Raw genomic sequence first — 21042 nt, forward strand, 5'->3', positions numbered from 1 at the left:
CGTGGTCAATGGAGTTAAATACAGTTAGTGTACGGTTACGAGTGGTGTCCTCCAGGGCTCAGTACTGGGGCTACTCCTGTTTAACATCTTTATTAATTATCTGGATGAGAGGATATAGTACACCCTCAGTAAGTTTGCAGATGACTCCAAGCTGGGTGGAAGTGTTGATCCGCTTGAGGGTGGGGAAGCTTTATGGAGAGATCTAGATAGGCTGAATGGCTGGGCCAAGGCCAATGCTATGAGTTTCAACGAGGCCAAGTGCCAGGTCCAGCACTTGGGCCACAACAACCCCCAGCAGCGCTACAGGCTTGGGGAGGAGTGGCTAGAAAGCTGCCAGGCAGAGGGACCTGGGAGTGCTGGTTGACAGCACCTGAACATGAGCCAGCAGTGTGCCCAGGTGGCCAAGAAGACCAATGGCATCCTGGTCTGGATCAGGAACAGTGTTGTCAGCAGGAGGAGGGAGGTGACCATTCCTCTGTATTCGACTCTTGTGAGGCTGCACCTTGAATACTGTGTCCAGTTTTGGGCCCCTCTCTACAAGGACACTGAGGTGCTGGAGAGGATCCAGAGGCAGGCTACCAAGCTAGTAAGGGATTTGGAGCACATCCCATATGAGGAACGGCTGAGGGATCTGTGGCTGTCTAGCCTGGAGAAAAGAAGGAGAGACTTTAATGCTCTATTGCTGAAAAGAAGTAGCAAGACAGGGGTCAGTCTGTTCTCCCTAGTAACAAGCAATAGAACAAGAGGAAATGGCCTCAGGTTGCACCAGGGGAGGTTCAGGCTGGATATGAGGAGGCATTTCTTTACTTAAAGGGTTGCCAGGCATGGGAATGGGCTGCCCAATCGGGTGCTGGAGTCACTGTCCCTGGAGGTGTTAAAGACACAGGTGGATGTTGCACTTAGGGAAATGAACTAGTGGTTGATAGGGCTGGTTGTCAGTCTATATAGGCAGAATGCAAGTTGGTGTGTGGTGCTGTTTCAGTCAGCCATTATCTTTCAAGTACATTTTCCCAAATGTTAGCTATTCTTGTCTTCTTGTGTATCGTAAGGTGCATAGAGAATCTTTCTGTTCCTAACAATAATTTTCACATGAATGTTATAACTGTTTATATTGTATTTGTTAGATCAGCAGTGAAACATGTTTTGGACCTCCTGTGATTCGTAATTTTCCACAGCAGTCCAAAAGTCAAATGACTGTACTTGATGCTTACTATAATTTGACACAGTATTGTAGGCAAATGAAATCTGTTAATGATTTCTTACTTGCAGAGACCTTCCAAGGTTTGCAAACAGTTTATGAGTGGGTTATGCAACTATTTGCTAACACTAAATAGAATAACTCCATTTAGTAGTTACTAATCAAATTTGAGTAACTTGCTGGCACCCTAGCCTGTGCTTCCCTGGTGTTCTGTAACTATTCTTCAGTGCAGTGCTTACAAGCACACCTCAGATGGCACTTGAACCAATCTCACTTGAACCGGTCCCACTGCATGAATACTCAGGAATGTGCTGCAAAACTTCACTTGAACCGGTCTCACTGCATGAATACTCAGGAATGTGCTGCAAAACTTCCAAATTCTTAATCATCTGAGATGGTCTCACAAATCTGTCTCTATATCTGACCTTTTTGGCATATTTTTCTGAAGTGTTGCTTGCTAGGGCACCAGATTTTGTGATCTGGCTACTGCAGCTACTTTGACCTCAGTGTTGACCCTCCATGTTTCCCCTTGTTGCTCAAAGTGTGACTTTCCCAAAGTCTGCTTTTTTGTTACTGACATTACTCCCTCCTTCACTAGCAGCCTACTAAGCCTTTGAGGCAAAGAAGGTGAGATGCAAAGATGCTTTGATAAATGCATATGATATACCAGCCTCTACTCAGCATCTGAGCTAACAAACTCTACCTTGTGAGCCCACCACCACCACACCAAGTCCTCTCCTGCCAACCCGTCTTCCCTCCCAGACTGTAAGATTGCAGCCAGATACAAGAATACTGGGTGATGCAATGCCAAAAGCCTGATTAGAGTGCAGGTAGGTGGCCTCCGCTGCTCTCCTCTCCTCCCCAAGATTCTGTCACAGAAGGCAGTCAGGTGCTTGAAGCATGATTAACCCCCAGTAAATCCAACAATGCCAACACTCCCTGTCACTGTCTTCTCTATACTGTGCCCAAATGTGGGCTCCAGCAGGTGTCACCTCCATTTTACTGATGAGAGGCCAGCCGGCCTGTGGTGCCTCAGCTTGGCTTTTGTCTTTTTTTGAAGGCAGATTTGACGTTTGCCTTTGTACAGTTGTTGGGAACCATCTTGTCTCCACCAAGCAATCCTGACTCAGATATTGTTCCTGGCTGGTAGTTCCTTTCCTCCTTGAGCCCTGTCAGTATGCACATAGCACAAAAATTTACAAGAAGAAAAACCCCTGCAGCTGTATATAATGTTCTGCTTTCATCTCCTCAGCCTTCCTGAGAGCCTCTTAGTTTTGGCTTTTGACCTCTCAGGTAGCTCAGGAGACCTTAGCATCTTGTCCCTTTCTGATGAAGGGCTAAAGAGAGACAGAGCATGCCAGCTAGGAGGAGGGCATAAGCCATTCGGGGAATACCAGTCCTTTTGAGATCATACCTTTTGCTATGGTAAACTCTGAGGTAAAAACAGCTGCACGTAACCTGCATATCAGTGTGTCAGGTCTATATGCAGTTCCTCTGTTGCCTGCTTATTATAGCTGAGCTATTCTAAGTGCAGCTCACCTCTGGGTGGATTTTCATTTAAATGTTATGTCGTGCAAGCGATGTTAATTACATTAGTTCATTAGGCTTTTCAGTTCCAAGTTTATTGCACTGACTTGACTTGTCAGATGACACATAATCCTTTCCACATGATCTCTGGTTTGGAAAGGCAGTTTTCTCTGGCTCTTGCTGCTCTAGAAGGAGCTGCTGATATGGCCTTGTATGGAAGAGTAATGTGGAGCCATTTCTGGTTGTTGGTTACTATATACAGTAACTTAGTTACTATGAGATAGATTGTCATTCTGTGCTCATATTTTGATGACTGTGAAATTAATTCTGAGTAATCCATTGATGATGAGATTGGTTATTTTTCAGTGCTGTCCTTCCAAGTACTGGTATTTGCTAAGTCAGACTCAAACTGTGTAATATGGTACCTAAGTGAGTAATGTAAGGTATTGTAGTATTTGGATGGCTGCTATTGGTTCTGTGTCTTTCAGAATGACTCCTGGATGAGAGATGTTGTTATTGTGAAACCACTGTGGGAGCAGTATAGTTATCACAAGGTATTTTCAGGAACAAAGGACAATGGGGTATCTATGTTTTTTCTCCTCTAGAGCCCCTCTAAAAAGCAAGCACAAAAAACTGGAGCAAGCAGGCTAACAGCTCAATTGTAGAGAAGTTTGTCCTCTGAAGACTGATAGTAAAATGAAAACTATCTCTTCTGGTCCTTCATTTGAGATGTCATGGTTTGATGTGGAGCCATTTCTGGTTGTGGTGGTTCAGCCTGATGTCATAAAATCACTCCCTCTCCTAAACTGGACAGGAGAGAGAGAGAAGTATAACAAATGGCTTGTGAATTGAGATAAGGACGGAGAGATCACTCAGCTATTAGTGTCATGGGCAAAACAGACTCAACATAGGGAGAAAAAGGTTTGCTTTATTAAAGAAACAATAAGAGCAGGGAGATGAGAAATAAAACCATCTTAAAAACACCTCCCCTCACCCCTCCTCTTCCCGGGACTCTCTTTCCTTCCCCTCCAGTGGTGCAGTGGACGAGGAATGGGGGTTGCGGTCAGGTGATTCCAGATGGACTTCGCTGCTGCTTCGTCTCATGGGGAGACCTCATCACACTTCCCACTGCTACACTGTGGGGTCCCTTCCCATGGGAGATAGTCCCTCACAAACTTCTCCAGCGTAGGTCCTTCCCATGGGCTGCAGCTCCTCACGAACTGCTGCCTCCCACAAGGGGCAGCTCCTCACACCCTGCCCCAACATGGGTCATCCACTGGGAGAACAGTCCTTCAGGTACCGGCGTGGGGTCCTCCATGGGCTGTGAGTGGGTCTCTGCTTCCCAGTGGTCCTCCATGGACTGCAGGGGGACAATCTACTTCACCATGGTCATCACCACATATCACAGGGGAGGCTTTTCAATGCCTAAACACCTGCCTGCCCGTCCTTCTCCACTGACCTTGGTGTCTATGGAGATGTTTTCACATTCTCCCTCCCTGTTTGCTGCTGCAGTTTTGCAACTGCGCCACAACTTCTTCTCAAATACATTATTTACAGAGGTGTTACTTCCATCACTAATTGGCCAGGCCTGGGTCAGATGGAAGGACCTGCTTGGGTCAGATGGAGGGATTTGCTTAGAACTGACTGGCCCTAACCCTGTGAGCTACAGGGGAAGCTTCTGGCAACTCTTTTTGTTTAAAGAAGCCACCCCTGTAGCCCCCCTGCTACCAAAAAACCTGGCCCGGGCAAAACCACTACACTGGCAATGGGGAAGGGACTGTAAAGATGGCTGCTGTAAGAAATTGCTTGAAACTGTCACCATCTCTGAGCCAATTAGATAACTACATGATCACTTTTTAAGAAACTGAAGCTGGAATAGGAGGGTTCTTCTTGTTCCTTCTTGTTCTGTCCTTCCTTCTTTTCTGGCTGGTGGTGTTCCAAGGAGTTGGAAGAAAGAGAGAGAAGCAACCATGTGGACTCTCAGGTCAGTGAGGGAGGAGAAGAGGAGGTGTGCTAGAGCACAGAAAAAATTGGGCATTTTTGGTAGTCCCTGTTGCCTTCTGACTTCTAGCTAACCATCGTCATACCCATGACTGTAGAGCTTGAGCCTTTTTTACAGTGCTAGCCTTCTCCAGCTCTTTAATTCCCAATTAATAAGATCACTCAATTGAGTTATTAATTCCCTAAGTGTGTGAGAAGTTTCCTTCTCAAATCTGCTTTTGTAGAGCATTGAAGCAGTGAAATGTAATTTGCCTGTGTTTAAAAACTGAAATGCAAACATAACTTCATGGTTTCTGGGTATCAAAAATTGATTTTCTAAAGCAACTCTCTTCATTTGCTTGGGGTTGTTTTGGGGGTTTGGTTTTGTTTTTAACCTGCTTATCTTTCAATAGCTATTTCTTAATCATCTTCATGGAAACCTCTCTCTTTCTGAATATACCTCTTTAGGCTTTTGCAAATGTTTACATCTGGCTTGTTCCTAGATTCATGAGTAATATATTTGAGTCCCAAGGCAGTCATTGAGTTTGAGTTGCTGGTAGTTTAAAAGAGTGAAAGAATTTATCTATTTCCCAGGGTAAATTAACTTTGTAAATGTGTAAAGGAAAACTGGACTGTCACATGTCACTATAAATTACATTAAAGTTAATCCTGTAGAAGAGATTGGAGCCTGTCGAAGCCTGTATGATAGCAATACTCACTGAATTTGGAATTTGGATTATTCATCCAGTTGCAAATGTTTAATGCTAACTGAGAATCTGCTAAATTTTCCTTGATATTGTGCTTCAATCTTTTTATTTTGTATATTCACTTTGCTGCTGTCCAAGGGTTAGTACAGAGGTCAACTTGAACTTCTTTCTAGACTGAAGGTTGCTTCTGTCCTCTGGATTGTTGATGAAATCTACTATATCTTTCTTCATTACCTAAAGTAAGCTGTGGTAATAACCATAGTAAACTTTGGTGTCCTAATGAAATGTCCCATACGAGACCAAGAAATCTGAGCTGCATCATCTGGTCAGAATTGCTATATGGGACTCTCAAACTGTTACAGAATCACAGCATGGTTTGGACTGGAAGGAATGAACCTTTGAAAATTATCTAGTCCAACTCCTGAACTGTTATTAGTGTTCAGTGAAACATATTTAAGATTTGATTTAAAAACATATTTAAGATTTAATTCAATGTTCTTTGCCATTGTTGAGATCTTTCATCTGAGTTAATTTTTATTATATTCTGTCAGAAAGCTGGAATATCCTTCTTTGTAGAAAAATGATTTGAGCTATTTTGATGAAGACCCTAGATTTGCAGGCAAGTGTGTTTGATAGAAAATATTTCTTTATTTTTAATGTGAGATGCTGCTGTGGACGGCTGATTGGAGATCACCCAGGAGTAGACTGGCCTGTTTATCAGGCTTCCCCACAGATAGATGGTGGAGAATGGTCTGTGCAGAAACACACAAAAACAAGTCCAACGAACGCGTATGGTACCATCAATTTTCAAGATGGAGATCACACTTACCATGCCAAGGTAATTTTATGAATCAGACTTCTTTTTATAATTTCAGCATAAGAATGCCAAAAGTTCTTTTGGATTAATATCAGATTTTCTTAAGAGGGAATAGAATCTAAAAGTAAGTCAGAGTGGAGTGTGTGCACAATATATTTTATGTTGAACTTCACTGTGATTAAGCGTAGTCCATCTTGCTGTCTGTATTGCTCACTAATGTGTTTTTGTGCTGTCATTTGGCAGTATTGTGAAAATTCTAATCCTGCATAAAATCTTTGAAACATTAATTCTGAGAACTTCATAAGGTGCAGTTTGTTCTCTTGGAGTGTTTAAAGGATGTTTATTTTACTCATTACTATCTTTTTCCAGTATATTAGACTCTCTTATGATAGCGATTTGGATCAGCTGTTGCATCTGATGGTTAAAGAATGGCAGATGGAGTTGCCAAAGCTAGTCATCTCTGTTCATGGAGGCATTCAAAATTTCAAGCTTCCCTCTAAGATCAAACAGGTTTTCAGCAAAGGATTGGTGAAGGCAGCTGAGACTACAGGAGCATGGATACTTACCGAAGGCATCAACAGCGGTAGTGAGATTGTTTTATCTTGTTTCAGTTGATGTTCTTTCTGATGCTTATGAGCTTTTATGTTTAGGGCAAATATAATGAAATTGACAATTCATGATATTTTAGTGCAAAATTACCCATTTTTTAAGGAACAATGGGTAATTCAAAGAGTGACATCATGTTCATCTGCTGTTGACAGACATTCTGAATATTTCCAGTATTATTTTTTATTAAAGAGTAGAGTATTCCACATGTAAAAAGAAACACTCACAGTAGATAACCAGAACTCATTTGTAGTGAATTTTATCCGCTTTATTAAAATATTTAAGTTCTGAGAACTGTGACTGATGCTTTTGAAACAGCTTTCAAATCTAAATTTGTGTTTTATAATTAAGATGGTTTTGAATTGGGATAATCCATTACACCACTCTCAAAAACTGAGGGTTGCAGTAAGCCATGGAACTGAAACAGTTTTAGTTTAGCTCTTATTCAATCCAGTGACCTTTACAGGAGAGTCATCCTGTGCATTTATGTAAGTAATAAAGTTGTATGGAGGTAGAAAGCACATTAGCAACATTTATGAGCATTATTAATTGGAAATATGTGTTGGCTTTAAAGCACTGTGTTTGAGCCTTACAGTTCCTGCAGTACGTCAGATACACAAATTGGGTGGGGTGGTTTGTTTCTGTGTAACACCTAACCATAGAATAAGTTAAATGATGGCATACTCTTTCATTGGTGTAGTATAGGAGGTCTTTGAATGTAGAAAAAAATTTATTATTTAATTATCTGTTTAGGAGTGTCCAGGCATGTGGGGGATGCACTGAAAGGCCGTGCCTCACCACATCTGAGAAAGATCTGTGCTGTTGGGATTCCTCCATGGGGTATCATTGAGAACCAGAAGGATCTTGTTGGAAAAGATGTGAGTTGGACACATTTTGTAATGAAAGCCTTCATGTTCAGGGGATGTTAGAGCTTTCTTCCATACTTTATGTTCCTCTTACTTCATTTCACTGGTTTGTTATTTTTCTCAGTAATAAATGCTTAGATTTTGGTCAGCAGTAGAATTCTGTGGCATGCTGAGTCACTGTATTTTGGTTTTTGTATGTAAATGGTTTTTAAATATTCATCTTCTTACAGGACACTACCATTGCTTTTTGAAATATTGTAATTGACAAAGCAATTCTCTTGTGATTGCAAATGAAGTATTTCTAGACACATGGGATTCAGGATGAGCAATCAGCCTAATGGTATACAGAAATGGGCTATTAATATGAATCATTTTTCTCCATAAACTAGAACTTTATTTTTCTGTCAGTGTGGGGGCACAGTCTATATAACTGTCAAAACCACTTGACAAGTATGATGAAATAATTCCTGATAAATGATAGCTCACATATTTTTAATAGGAATACACTCAGGAAAAAGATACTGTTGTGTTTCAACTGCTGCAAAGAAAGGCAGGTAGTGACTCTGACTAAGGACTGCAAACCTATCAGAAATGCTTAACGTGGTATTAATTGTGGTTTTGTTGCTGTTAAGAATCAAATGAAAACTTGTGTTTGAGTAGAGCACCAAAAATCAGGATGGAGTCTTGAGAAGATTACAGTACGATGAAGAAATATTATACAAATGTGGCAACATAGTGATATTTTGATGGTTTCTTTAAAGATCTTTTTATTTTGGTTTTCTTAGGTAGTTTGCCTGTACCAGACTCTTGGTAATCCACTCAGCAAGCTAAGTGCCCTCAACAGCATGCACACTCATTTTCTGCTGGCAGATGATGGGACAGTCGGCAAGTATGGTAATGAGATGGTGCTCAGGAAGAATTTGGAGAAGCACATATCACTTCAAAAAATACACACAAGTGAGTACTTCTGTGGTTAGCACAGAAAAACCTATCCTAAAAGTTGTAGAGGTACTTGGAACTTCCAGTTATATGTTGTACATCTTAATTTACTACAGATTCCACTGAAGTTGAAAGTTATTATTTGCATATGTCTTGAACTCTGAGTATCAAGAAAATGAGAAGGAAAGCATTTATGCGTTTACACTAACCTGCATTTTGATTTCTCAGTTGTAGAGACATCTAAGTGACTTAAGTTATTTGGTAAATATTGAACATTTGCTCACTTTGTAGTTTTGCATAGTCTCTATATCAGCACTAGATAGTGTTGTGGTTTGCCCAGCCAGCAATGAAGCACCACAACAGTCTCTCCCTCAGTGCCCCAATTCACTTCCACCCTCGTTAGGATGACAGAGGCCACAGCGAAATGGGAGTAAAAAGATAAGGAAGGTTGTGGATTGAGACAACGACAGGGAGGGCTCACTGCCAATTACGGTTCTGGGCAAAACAGACTACGGTACTTGACTTAGAGAGGAAAGTAGGAAAGTTTATTCTACTACTTATAAGAAACAGAACAGAACAAAAGCAAAAAGGGAGTAGGATGATGAGAAAATTACAACCCTCACTTTAAGATCTTCCTCCCCCGGTCCCTCCTTTCCTCCTGGGCTCAGCTCACTGCTCCCGATATCTCTACCTCCTCCCTCCTCAGTGGCTCAGGGGGGCAGGGAATGGGGGATGTGGTCAGTCTCTCACAAATGGGCTCTGCCACTTCTCTCTTCTCAGAGGAGGATGACTCCTGGCATTCTTCCCTTGTTCTGGTACAGGATCCTTCCCCCAGGACACAGTCCTTAACAAACTTCTCTGGTGTGGGTTCTTCCCAGTAGCTGTGGCTTCTGCCGATACAGGGTCCCTCACACGGGACATGGCCTCTTCTGGGCATAGTTTTAATGAGCTTCTTTGGTATGGGTTCTTCCCCATAGTTATAGTTTCTGTGAATATGTGGACCCTCACAGTGGATATAGCCTTCTCTGGCCATGGTCACTGCCCCTGACACCAGGTTTTTAACAAAATGGAAACAAGTCTCAGCTTCACCAGTCCCCTCTGCAGGATGCAGGGCAGTCTCTGCTCCAGCACACCTCCTCCTCTCTTCCTTCACTGACCTTGGAGTACACACGGTCACTTCTCTCTCTCCCAACTCCTTACATCACCACCAGCTGGAAAAGAAGGAAAGACAGAAGAAGAAGGAGCAGGGAGAACCCTCCTCTTCCTGCTTCTTCTTAAAAAGTGATCATGGAGGTGCCTAACTGGCTCAGACCCAGAAGTGAGTCTGGCTCAGAGCTGGGTAGAATTTAAAGCAGCTTCTTACAGGAGCCATCTTTACAGCCCCTTCCCCATTACCAGAAGTGCCTCCATGTCAAACAATGACAGTTTTCCAGCATTTTGCTAGGTGAAACAAATTTCAAATCCAGTGGAATTAAAATCTGCCTTCCCATGTTCATTACTTTTATCCTTGACAGTCTTCTATGTTGCAAGCCTGTGACCTCCTAAGATATGGAAACAAAGATTGGCCATGAAAGGATTTCCTTCAGCCAATGCTTGTTTGTCAGATCATATAAATTCCATTGTTTTCCTGGACAGTAACTGAGTTACAGTAAAAGTAATGAAATAAATATTTATCACATAGACAAGTATATTTTTTTATGTAGACCATATAAATTTGTGGAAGTTCATTCTTATCTAGTGATTTAAATCTTGAAGTATGTTAAAAAGACACGAGCACTTATGATGTTGAATGCTTGTTTCCTTTATCTGCTCACATGGTAGTATTTACAAACTTAGGAACCTACTCAATATTTAATGTATATATTTAGAACTTTTTACTCAGCCTCCTGTCTTTTTCTTATTACAAGTTTTTGCAAGTTAGACTATATTGGTTTTCTGTTTTTGTTGCATCTTATTTGAATTTTATTTCTGATTACTAAAAAGCACATCCTACTGCTGTAAAACTTGAGAAAGTCTGTAAAGTACATGGTTAGTTTTCTATATGTATGGGTAAATGAATGGATATTGACCACATTTCAAATGCTGTCAACGTCCTTGTATGTGAGAGCTTTCAAAAAGGGCGTTCTGAAGGATGTTTCTTCTTTGCAACACTAGGGCTGCTTACAATTTTGTCAAGAAGTTTTCATGGTCTTTTTTACCTGGTTGCAGAAGTTCTGTGAAAGCCTTAAAAAGTGTAAGTCAAAATAGAGATGGTGAAGGCATGTTTTCCTCTCCATTGAACCATGTATGTGACTCATTCTTAAGTGTTTATTTATCAGATGTTCTGATTTTTTGTGTGACTGAGACCCATTTGTAACTGGTTAGGTGTGTTTTGAAACAGGAATGGGCCAAGGTGTACCTGTAGTTGGTTTGGTGGTAGAAGGAGGACCCGGTGTGATCCTAATGGTGTGGGAGTATGTGAGGTCCAGCCCAGCTGTCCCTGTGGTGGTCTATGAGGGCACTGGCAGAGCTGCAGATGTCTTGGCTTTTACGCATAAACACACAGATGATACAGGGTGAGTAGTGGTATAGTGCTCCTCCTCTGTCTCAGAACTGCTGAGATAAATTCTAATGCTTCTAGTAATGACCTTGCCATGATCCTTTGCTGACTTTTACTCCTCTCTTCATTCACTGACCTTGGAGTCCACATGGTTTCTTCTCTCTCCCAACTCCTTGCACCACCACCAGCTGGAAAAGAAGCTCTATATTCTCAAATACTCTTTTGAAAATTGTCAACCTTTTCGTCTGTTCTATTTCCAGTAGTTTATCTGTAGAGTCTGAATTAATGCTTGTATGAAAAATAATTTATGCTGTGGGATGCCTTTGTTTTCTTGAAAGAACGCAAAGATAAGTCAACAGAGAAGTAGAAATAAAAGAGATTTCAATGTGTGTCTCTGCCTAGCACAAATTTTCTCTTTTACTGACTGAGCTGGTAAGAAGAAGCAAAAAATAAACTTTTTCTTGATTTTATACCTGTTTTCCAGGGAGCTATACCCTCAAGTGAAGGAGGAGGTCTTAGTGATGATTCAAACCATATTTAGCTTGGGACAGAAACAGTCCAGTCATCTATTTCACATTTTGATGGAATGCATGGAGCACAGAGAGTCCGTGAGTGGGATTCACCCTCTGAGTTTAGGATGTTTTCTTTTCCTATTACTCTTTTTGCTCTTTCTATGCTGGGTTGGTGGAGGCACAGGAGCTGAAGAAGTAATGGTGTTATCTCTTATATAGAGACAACACAAAGGTCTCACTGCTAATTTATGTATTCAGTAGCTCCACGGAACTTGTTAACTTCTGAAGTCTCAGTGGTTGCTAAGTTTAGTAAAACTCCAGACATCTTTGTTTTCACAGGAAAGATCAAATAGTTCCTACTTTTTTTTTCTCTAATAGTGTCTTATTTGTTATTTAGAAATGTTTTCATTCATTCTTTTACTCAAAACGGAATTATACTAGAACTTGTCTCATGAATTTTGAAATATACGTTTGAAATGTGCTGAAATGTTTAGTGTCTCTCCCTCTCATCTCCTTCTCTTCTCCCTCCCCTCCCCTCCCCTCCCCTCCCCTCCCCTCCCCTCCCCTCCCCTCCCCTCCCCTCCCCTCAAGCTTGTGAAGGTCTCTCTTGGATACCATCCCTTCCCTCCTTCATGTCAACTGCACCAGTCAGCTTGGTGTAATCTGCAAACCTGTTGAGGGTGCACTTAATCCCACTGTCCATCTCTCCAACAAAGATGTTAAACCTGGTTCCAATGCAGACCTCTGAGGGAGACCACTTATCACCAGTTCCCACCTGCACATTGAGCCATTGGCCACAACTGTCTGAGTGTGACCATTCAGCCAATTCCTCAACCACCAAGTGGTCTACCCATGAAGTCCATGTCTTGCCAATTTAGAGATGAGGATGTCATGTGGGACAGTGTCAAATGCTTTGCATAAATCCAGGTGGATGATATCAGTGACTCCCTATCCACCAATGCTGTAACCCTGTTATAGAAAGCCACCGAATTTATCAGGCACTATTTGCACTTAGTGGAGCCATGTTGGCTGTCACCAATCATCTCCTTATTTTCCATGTGTCTTAACATAGTTTCTAGAAGGATCTGCTCCATGATCTTGCCAAGCACAGAGGTGCAAACTGACTGGCGTGTAGTTTCCAAGGTCTTCCTTTCTAGTGTTTTAAGAATGGGGCTTATGTTTCCCCTTTTCCAGTCACTGGGAACTTCACCAGTCTGCCATGACTTCTCAGATAAAATGGAGTACCTAATATTTGTTTTGTAGTTGAAAAGGTTGCATGTTTACATTTCCCAACTTTCAAGTCTAATCAAAAGAATATAGACTCATGTAGGTTGCTTCACGTTTGTCTGGGATACCATTGCATTTAAAAGCACAGTAGTACATTTTCTCTCTGAAACAAAGGAAAATTATGTCTGGGCCTTTGCCATTGTTTGTATTGAAATGTGTGTGATTTAATCTACCACAGCCCTTATCAAAAAGAAATAACTACAGACTTCTCTGCCTTACCTCAAATAGTATACTTCTGCAATTCTAACAGATAACCATATTTGATGCGGAGTCAGAAGACCACCAGGATGTTGATTTGGCAATTCTGATAGCACTCTTGAAAGGTACCTATCTAATGAAATGACCTGTTTTCATCTGACATACAGTCCTATTGGCTTACATTTTCAAAGCAGAGGAATAACATCTCTGTGTAAAAACTGCTAAGTTCTTCACTTGTTTGCTAGGTACAAATATGTCTGCTTCAGATCAGCTAGATCTGGCATTGGCCTGGAACCAGCTAGATATTGCCAAGAAACACATACTGGTGTATGGACAACACTGGAAGGTACTAATTCTTTTTATTGTTGTGGTCCTTCTGGATATGTGGTCCTCAAGCCTGCGTTGACAGTCCTTGGTAGTCAAAGGTTGTTTATTGTAACTTAGCATGTTCTCTTCTCCAAATGAGTAAAATCTGAAGGAGCTCTACACAGAAATACAGAAATCATAATCCTTTATAGTTTTATCGCACATATATACATTTTTATTTGTGTTTATTTCATTTTTTCCTTTCAACAACCCTGCTCTGAACTGTTGATAGGCTTTATTGAAATATGTCTCTGTCAGACTTTAAAGAAAGGAGGACACTGTTCAGGTGAGGGAGCCCTGGCACAGGCTGCCCAGGGAGAGTATTAACTCTCTTCTGGAGGTTTTAAAAACCTTGGACATGTTCCTGTGTAACCTGATCTAGGTGGACCTGCTTTAGCAGAGAGTTGCACTGGATGATCTTCTGAGGTTCCATCCAACCCCTACCATTATATGATTCTGTGATTCTGTGACACCGTCTTAGTGATTCAAATTCTATACTATTGGAGTAATAGAATAGGATTACGCTTTTCTCGTTTTTGTCATTGAAGATAACTGTTGGCAAGGGCTGTGAATCTGCATACTCCCCTTACGTTTAAATGGGAAGCGTGACAGGTAAAACTTACTTTGACTGATGAATTAATATAAGTCATAGGATCAATAATTTAGGTTGGAAATTACTTTTAAGATCTTTGAGTCGAACTGTTAACCCAGCAATGCTACATTCACTGCTAAACCATGTCCCTAAGTACCACATCTACACATCTTTTAAATACCTTGAGGTACGGTGACTCAATCACTTCCCTGAGCAGCCTGTCCCAATGCGGAAATTTCTTTTTCTGATCTCCAAATGAAATCTTTCCTGGCTTAACTTGAGGACGTTTCCTCTTGTCCTATCACACGTTACTTGGGAGAAGAAACTGACTCCCACCTTACTACAACCACCTTTCAGCTAGTAATTGTAGAGAGTGACAAGGTCTTCCCAGAACTTCCTTTTCACCAAGGAAAAGAAGTATCAAGTGAAAATATCAGTAATTTTCAGCCACCAAAATTTAATGTTCTCAGTTTAAGATCCCTTTATTTATTAAAGCCTTTGATACTATTTCTCACAGCATCTTTTTGGAGAAACTGGGTGCTCATGGCTTGAATGTGGGTGGTTTTCATGGGGTAAAAAACTGGATGTTAGTGGGGAATGGAGTTAAATGTAGTTGGCAGCTGGTCACTGGTGGTGTCCTCAGGGATAGGACAAGAGAGGTCTTCACTGAAATGTTTAATGAAATACTAGTATTTTATAGATTATTCTGTTTAAAGTATAAATCCAAATAGTGTGTATGCATTTTAATTTGTCTCCAACTTACATTCATGCTTTTAGAAATTATGTCTACTAACTTTTTTTCTGAGTTATTTCAAGACTGCTGCACAGGTTGTTTCCCAAATATACTTTATTCCACATTTACTAACGTTGAATTCCACCTGCTTTTTTGAGTGGTTAGCACACATTATGAATTTTTTCTGTACTTCTTCCCAATCAGTTTTACTGTGACCAGTGTTTTTGTCATCAACAAGTATTGTCTAGTCAGTATTCAGAATGTGGGATTTTCTTGGCGTCCCACCAGTATTTATAATCTTTTTCCTTACCATTTGATCAGTTATTAAGCAATTGGAGCACCTTTTGCCTTATGACAGCTTAATTTGTTTAGAAGCCATCATTGAAAGCTTTTGTGGGTATGCAAATGTACTATATCAACTGGATAGCCTTATCTTCATTATCTATGTCAAAATTCTGGTAAGAGTTCTGTTTTCACTCTACAAAATAGCTTCCTTGCTTTCTTTTACTCTACCCATGTTTCTGTTGCTTTTTGTAATTTCATTGTATTTGTCCATACAAAGTTCTAACTGTATTGATATGCCATACTTTGACAACCTGTACACTCTTTTGTCTTTTTTAGCTATCAGCATATTTTCTACTCTCTTCTGTTCTGCTGTTGGAGGGCCTCATTTCAACTATATTTCAGTTCCCTGGAACTCTTAGGTGAATACCACCTGGTCCTGACGATTTCCTACCCCTTTACAGAAGACTTCTATAATCTTTTCTACTGAAACTTCAATATGACACAGTTCCTCAGATTTGCCTGTCATAAAGAACAGCTTTGATGTAGGACCTTTCCTAACATGTTCTGTAGTGAGCAGTAAGGTGATGAATTAATTTACCATTTCTGCAACAGCCTTATCTCCTTGTGTTGTGTGTTTCTTTTACACCTTGATCATCTTCTGGCTTACAGAGTCTCTGGTAGTCCCCCTACTCCTGCTCCTCTGCTTCTGATATGTTTGAAAAAGATCCACGTATCCGTTCATATCTATTTCAGTGCAATTGATCAGCACCATCTTGAATGAAAATGCATTGTCAAGTAATGAGTATGTTCTTCTGTTCAAGTAGGATGTAAAGAGCTTGTGATGAACAAGCCTTAGATCTCTTGCTGCTTCTCCAAGCAAAAATTGGACTGGCATAAATTCTTGAAAGTTCATTTGACTAAGCAGGAGAAAAGTCTTCATTAGTAATCTTTTATTCATGCATTGTAAAGAAGAGGAAAAAAAAAAGAAAAAAACCCACATTTTTAAAGCTTACCTTTGACTTAGTGGTTTCACAGAATCACAGAAGGGTAGGGTTTGGAAGTGACCTTTAGAGATCATCTACTCCAACCCTTCTGTTAAGGCAAGTTCATCCAGATTAAGTCACATAGGAACGTGTCCAGGTGGGTTTTGAAAACCTCCAGAGGAGGCTCCACACCCTCCTGGGCAGCCTGTGCCAGGGGTCCCTCACCCTCATAGTAAAAGACTTTTTTCTTACATTTAAATAGAACTTTTTGTCTTTCAGCTTTTGCCTATTACCCGTTGTCCTGTCACTGGACACAAGAGAAAAAAGTAATACCCTGACCTCCTGACATCCATCATTTAGATATTTGTAAATATTAATGAGACCCTCTCCCTCAGTCTCCTCTTATTTAGACTAAACAGCTCCAGTTCCCACAGCCTTTCCTCACAAGGAAGAAGCTCCAGTCCACTGATCATCTTGGTGGCCATGCGCTGGACTCTCTCCAGTTCTTTGTCCTTCTTGAGCTGGGTAGCCCATAGCTGGACACAGTACTCTGCCTCACCAGGGCAGAGGAGAGGGGGAGCAGAACCTCCCTTGACCTGCTTGACACACTCTCTTGATGCATCCCAGGATGCCATTGGCTTTCTTGGCCATGAGGGCACATCGCTGGCTCATGTTCAGTTTATTCTGAACCAAGACTCCCAGGTCTCTGCAGAGCTGCTCTCCAGCAGTTTGACCCCCAGCCTGTATTGGTGCATGGGGTTGTTGCTCCCCAGGTGGAGAATTCTGCACTTGCCCTTGTTGAACCTCATGAGGTTCCTCTCTGCTCAACTCTCAAGCTGATCGAGATCCTGCTGAATGGCAGCACAGCCTTCTGGGGAATCAGCCAGTGCTCCCAGTTTGGTGTCATCAGCAAACTTGCTGAGGGTACACTCTATCCCCTCATCCAGGTCATTGGTGATGATGTTGAACAAGACTGGCCTCAGAGCTGATCCCTGAGGAACTCCACTGGCCATAGGCCTCCAACTCGATTCTGTGCCACTGATCACCACCCTCTGGGCTCTGTCATTCAGCCAGTTCTTGATCCACCTCATTATTTTCTTAACAGAAGAGGAATACTCCTGTGAATGTCAGGGTCTGCAGACCTGCAGCTGTGAAGGAGTACAGTTCTTGCATGGTTATTGTGGTTGTATATTCAAATTTTGAATTGAGTATTTAAGCAGCAATTTTTAGGTTATTGTCCATGCAGTCTTAGTACTTTTCTATTTAAGTGTTTTACGGAAATGTCCACAATTATGCACAGATTGGGGACATTTCTTTTTAGAATTCTGGTCCTAAAAGTTCAGGAGGTAAAAATTTTAACCAGCTGTGACTATATTTCTGCTTAAATATCAGTTCAATCTCAAATGGGTTTTACAACAAAGTGTATAATTCTAGTAGTTGCCTAGACTTTACTAGTCTAAACCTCGTTGGACATGCTAACAGTGCAAGGAATGACTGCTCGAGGAAATGCACAAGTTTTCTTTTCATATGGGACAGTTGTGTAACATTTATTGGTCGTCTTTTAATATCACTTCTGCCAAACATAAATACATACATGGAAAGGACTAACTTCATCTGCCAAGTTAGCAGTAGCACCTGCTGCTTCACATGTGCCAGTGTCCTCATGCTGCTCACTCCACTGCATTTTCTGTGCATACGTGTTTCATAGAAGTTCTTCATATGGATTTATATGAACCTCATATATCCATCTGCTTTTCTAATTCACATGCAGAAGTCCTGCTGAGTTCTATGCAAGTGCCACAAGTAGAGTGCTTTCACTGTTTGGACACTGTTATAGGTAGAGGTCTGCTTCATGGTGTCTTTGAGAGTTTATGCTAATGCAGATTCTCTCTTATATTTGAACAGAAGTCTGCTTTAAAGAACTTCAAGTTCTATAGAGAGCTCTTGAAATACAGTACCTTGAAATGGCTTTTGTTATATGTAAAAAAAGGAAAGCTTTCCCTCCACCCCCTGCATTATCATACATTAGCCTCTGAAGTGAATTAAAGAGAAGGGAATGTATTATTAATGTCTGGTTGTAAAGTTAGGCTTGTAGAGTCTCTACTAACACTGAATTTATGGAGACTCGGTTTTACTCCCTCTGTCTCTTGGATTTTTTTACACAGAAGCTTCCTCCACCATATTTTCTGCTGTACTGTGTACTTTAAATAAATGTAAAGAAAACTATTGTGATAAAGAGACACTTAGCTGCTCAGGAATATTTTATTTACTTCCAACATAAGATAATCTTCTAAGCTTTTCCCCCATCTCTGTCCTTCTGGAGGTTGGTGCCTTGGAACAGGCAATGCTGGATGCCTTAGTGATGGACCGTGTGGATTTTGTGAAACTGTTAATAGAGCATGGAGTGAACATGCACCGTTTTCTTACCATATCCCGTTTGGAAGAACTCTACAATACAGTGAGTATTTTAAGTCCTAGTGTTCAATTTTCAGTAAAAATGCCTAGAAAGAATACTGTTTTCCCTAAGAGATTTGGAAATTAGGCCACATTTTTATAAGTATTTAAGAAAAAAAAGACAGTTGACAGATTTTGATCATTTTTCATTGTAATGTTGGATTTTTTGATTGGTGCCTGACTTTTTATTTTTGATTTATTGGTATGAACCAGACTGAGTGCTCACTTTGTGAAAAGCTCATGAGAAATAAGTTTTCATTTTAATCTGGTATGTGATACATCCTTATCTTGCTGAAAATGTTATGTTGTTTAACAATGATACCAACTTTTTTCTAGAGTGTGTCAAGATTTAAGATAACAGAGGTTTGCAGATTGACATTGAAATCTTTTTGAAGAGGTTTGTGAGGAGCACTTTAATGGGGAGGGTTTGAGTCACAGTAACTTACCCTGAAGATTTTTTATCTTCTTTCCTTTATTATATTGATTTTCTAATGTATGGTGGTGTGTTCATTTAATCTCTTTTCTTTTCACACCTCAGAAACAAGGACCATCAAATTTACTTCTGCATCACCTAGTTCGAGATGTGAAACAGGTAATGAGTGTAGGAAAGACTGGGGAGCAAAAATGGTAGCTTAGAGCTTCAGTGACTACTGACACAGTGCTATTACGTAACACAGGGGAATTGTATGAATACAAGTGATGGATTCATTACTGTGCTCCTATATCTACCAAATGGTTTTATCTTCATCCCACTGATCACCCTAAGCAATTAACTAGCACACTAATAGTGAATACTCCTTGATTTCAAATCCAAGCAATTTGTGCAGATTGGACTCTCTCAGGTTACTGAAGTGACATTGTGAAATGATTGTACAAAAGACTTACTAAATTAGTGCAGCAATTGTGCTTATAACTTTAAAGTTTTTTTTCCTCAAAGCTAAAAAAGTCTCTCCTTGTTGAACAGTAACAAAAAACAATACTGTGACAAGATGTAATATTATTTTAATGTGCTGCATTGCCTAGGAGAACAGAAGATGGCAGTGGATGACTGCTGCATGGAGCATTGGCTCCATTAGAAGTTTAGTGTCAGCCTCATTATTTAGCTACACAGTTAATTTATTTTGTGTTTGTATTATCTATTGTATCTCACAGCACTGCTTAGCCAGGAAGGGATGAGCTGTTCTTTCTGTGTCTAGTCTCCACTTCAGGAGATGCCTAGATCCAAAACTAGTTTGATTAGCTAATTCTTTCCAGGATATGAATGCTAAGAAAAAACAAAATTATAAGGCTATTTGCAGAGTTCTGTGATCTCTTTCTGTTATGATTTTCTTTTTGTGAGTGACTTTCATGTCGATCCCATCGACTGTTCTGTAGATAGGCATAGGGTATTCTGTTCTCCCTAGCAAGCTATTTTCTTTGTTTTCCCATACTGATGGAAACATTTGAGGTCTAAGTTATGTGATAGATCTGGAAGATCTCAGTGTTGAAAATACATTGAACCTTTCCAGGATAAGAAATCTGTCTTTCTCACTGATAATGAAGAAATGTGCTCCTTGATATGACCCCTTTCCTAAAACCCGTGGCCTGATTACGTCTCAGGATGCTCTGGGAAAAGTCAGGATGTGATCTAAAGGGAAGCTTTTGGCACTTGGAAATACAATATTGAAATTTAGGTGGAAGATGGGTGCACAGTTTCTAAACTTTCTTTGCTGTGGGGTAAGCTAAACTCACATGGGACCTGCCAACCACTTGAAAAGCCTTTATCATCTGAGATCTGTAAGTATACAAAAGCGTTCTGTGGATGGGTTGTTCAGTTGTGATCTTATTAAATGTGGTAACACAATAGCTCAGATATTACCTGATAGCATAAAATATACTTTTTTAGTACACAGGAGTATCTACAGATATAAGTAGCTGCAAACACTTGCCTCTCAATGACAGACCTGGCAAACTTTATCCTGAGAAATGTGTTTTTGCCCAGAATGCTCAGCGCGATGGTGCCTTCTGTTCCCCAGGGCTGGGTGGCTGTACTGAGGCTTGCCACTGATGTCTAATTAAAAAAAAACCCCTCAGTCTAATGAAGAAAAATGACTTTTCACTGTCTGAAAGGCATATATCTCTAGTAATACCTGTTACCTCTGATCCTATCTGTATTAAGGCCCATTTTTAACTTCCAAGAGTTGTAGTTTAAGGTTTTACCAATGATCTTTAAAACCTGCATGGAAAGTAATCTGTTCATCAGAAAAATTGTTGCAAATCTGTGTCTTGGAAGGAGAGTGGAGGTAAACTGGGAAACAGTGGTGCATTAAGCAGAAGTTGTGAGAGACTCAGAAGATACAGATAAAGCCCATGCAGCTGCTGTCCTAGTTGTCATGACAGTCTTGAGCCTCTACAAGAGATTATCAGTCTCCAGGATTTAGTCTGTGACATTAAATACATGCTTCATCTACTTC

General features: G+C 40.6%; 1 protein-coding gene across 8 annotated transcripts in view; it reads left to right on the top strand.

Moving 5' to 3' along the window:
* The window catches only part of TRPM6 (transient receptor potential cation channel subfamily M member 6), a 110181-nt gene that overhangs the window by 39797 nt on the left and 49342 nt on the right, over positions 1 to 21042 (top strand). For 7 of the 8 annotated variants that reach the window (XM_062017315.1, XM_062017316.1, XM_062017317.1 and 4 more), the window contains exons 4-13: positions 6076 to 6250; positions 6599 to 6812; positions 7589 to 7713; positions 8487 to 8658; positions 11021 to 11195; positions 11664 to 11787; positions 13229 to 13301; positions 13422 to 13522; positions 18459 to 18593; positions 19128 to 19181. In XM_062017315.1, coding sequence (XP_061873299.1) covers positions 6076 to 6250; positions 6599 to 6812; positions 7589 to 7713; positions 8487 to 8658; positions 11021 to 11195; positions 11664 to 11787; positions 13229 to 13301; positions 13422 to 13522; positions 18459 to 18593; positions 19128 to 19181 — 1348 coding nt within the window. Of the gene's footprint in view, positions 1 to 6075; positions 6251 to 6598; positions 6813 to 7588; positions 7714 to 8486; positions 8659 to 11020; positions 11200 to 11663; positions 11788 to 13228; positions 13302 to 13421; positions 13523 to 18458; positions 18594 to 19127; positions 19182 to 21042 lie in introns of those variants that run through there. The other variant, XM_062017322.1, reaches the window with a different exon arrangement.

Source organism: Colius striatus, chromosome Z, assembly GCF_028858725.1.
Source record: "Colius striatus isolate bColStr4 chromosome Z, bColStr4.1.hap1, whole genome shotgun sequence".
Lineage (NCBI taxonomy): Eukaryota > Metazoa > Chordata > Aves > Coliiformes > Coliidae > Colius > Colius striatus.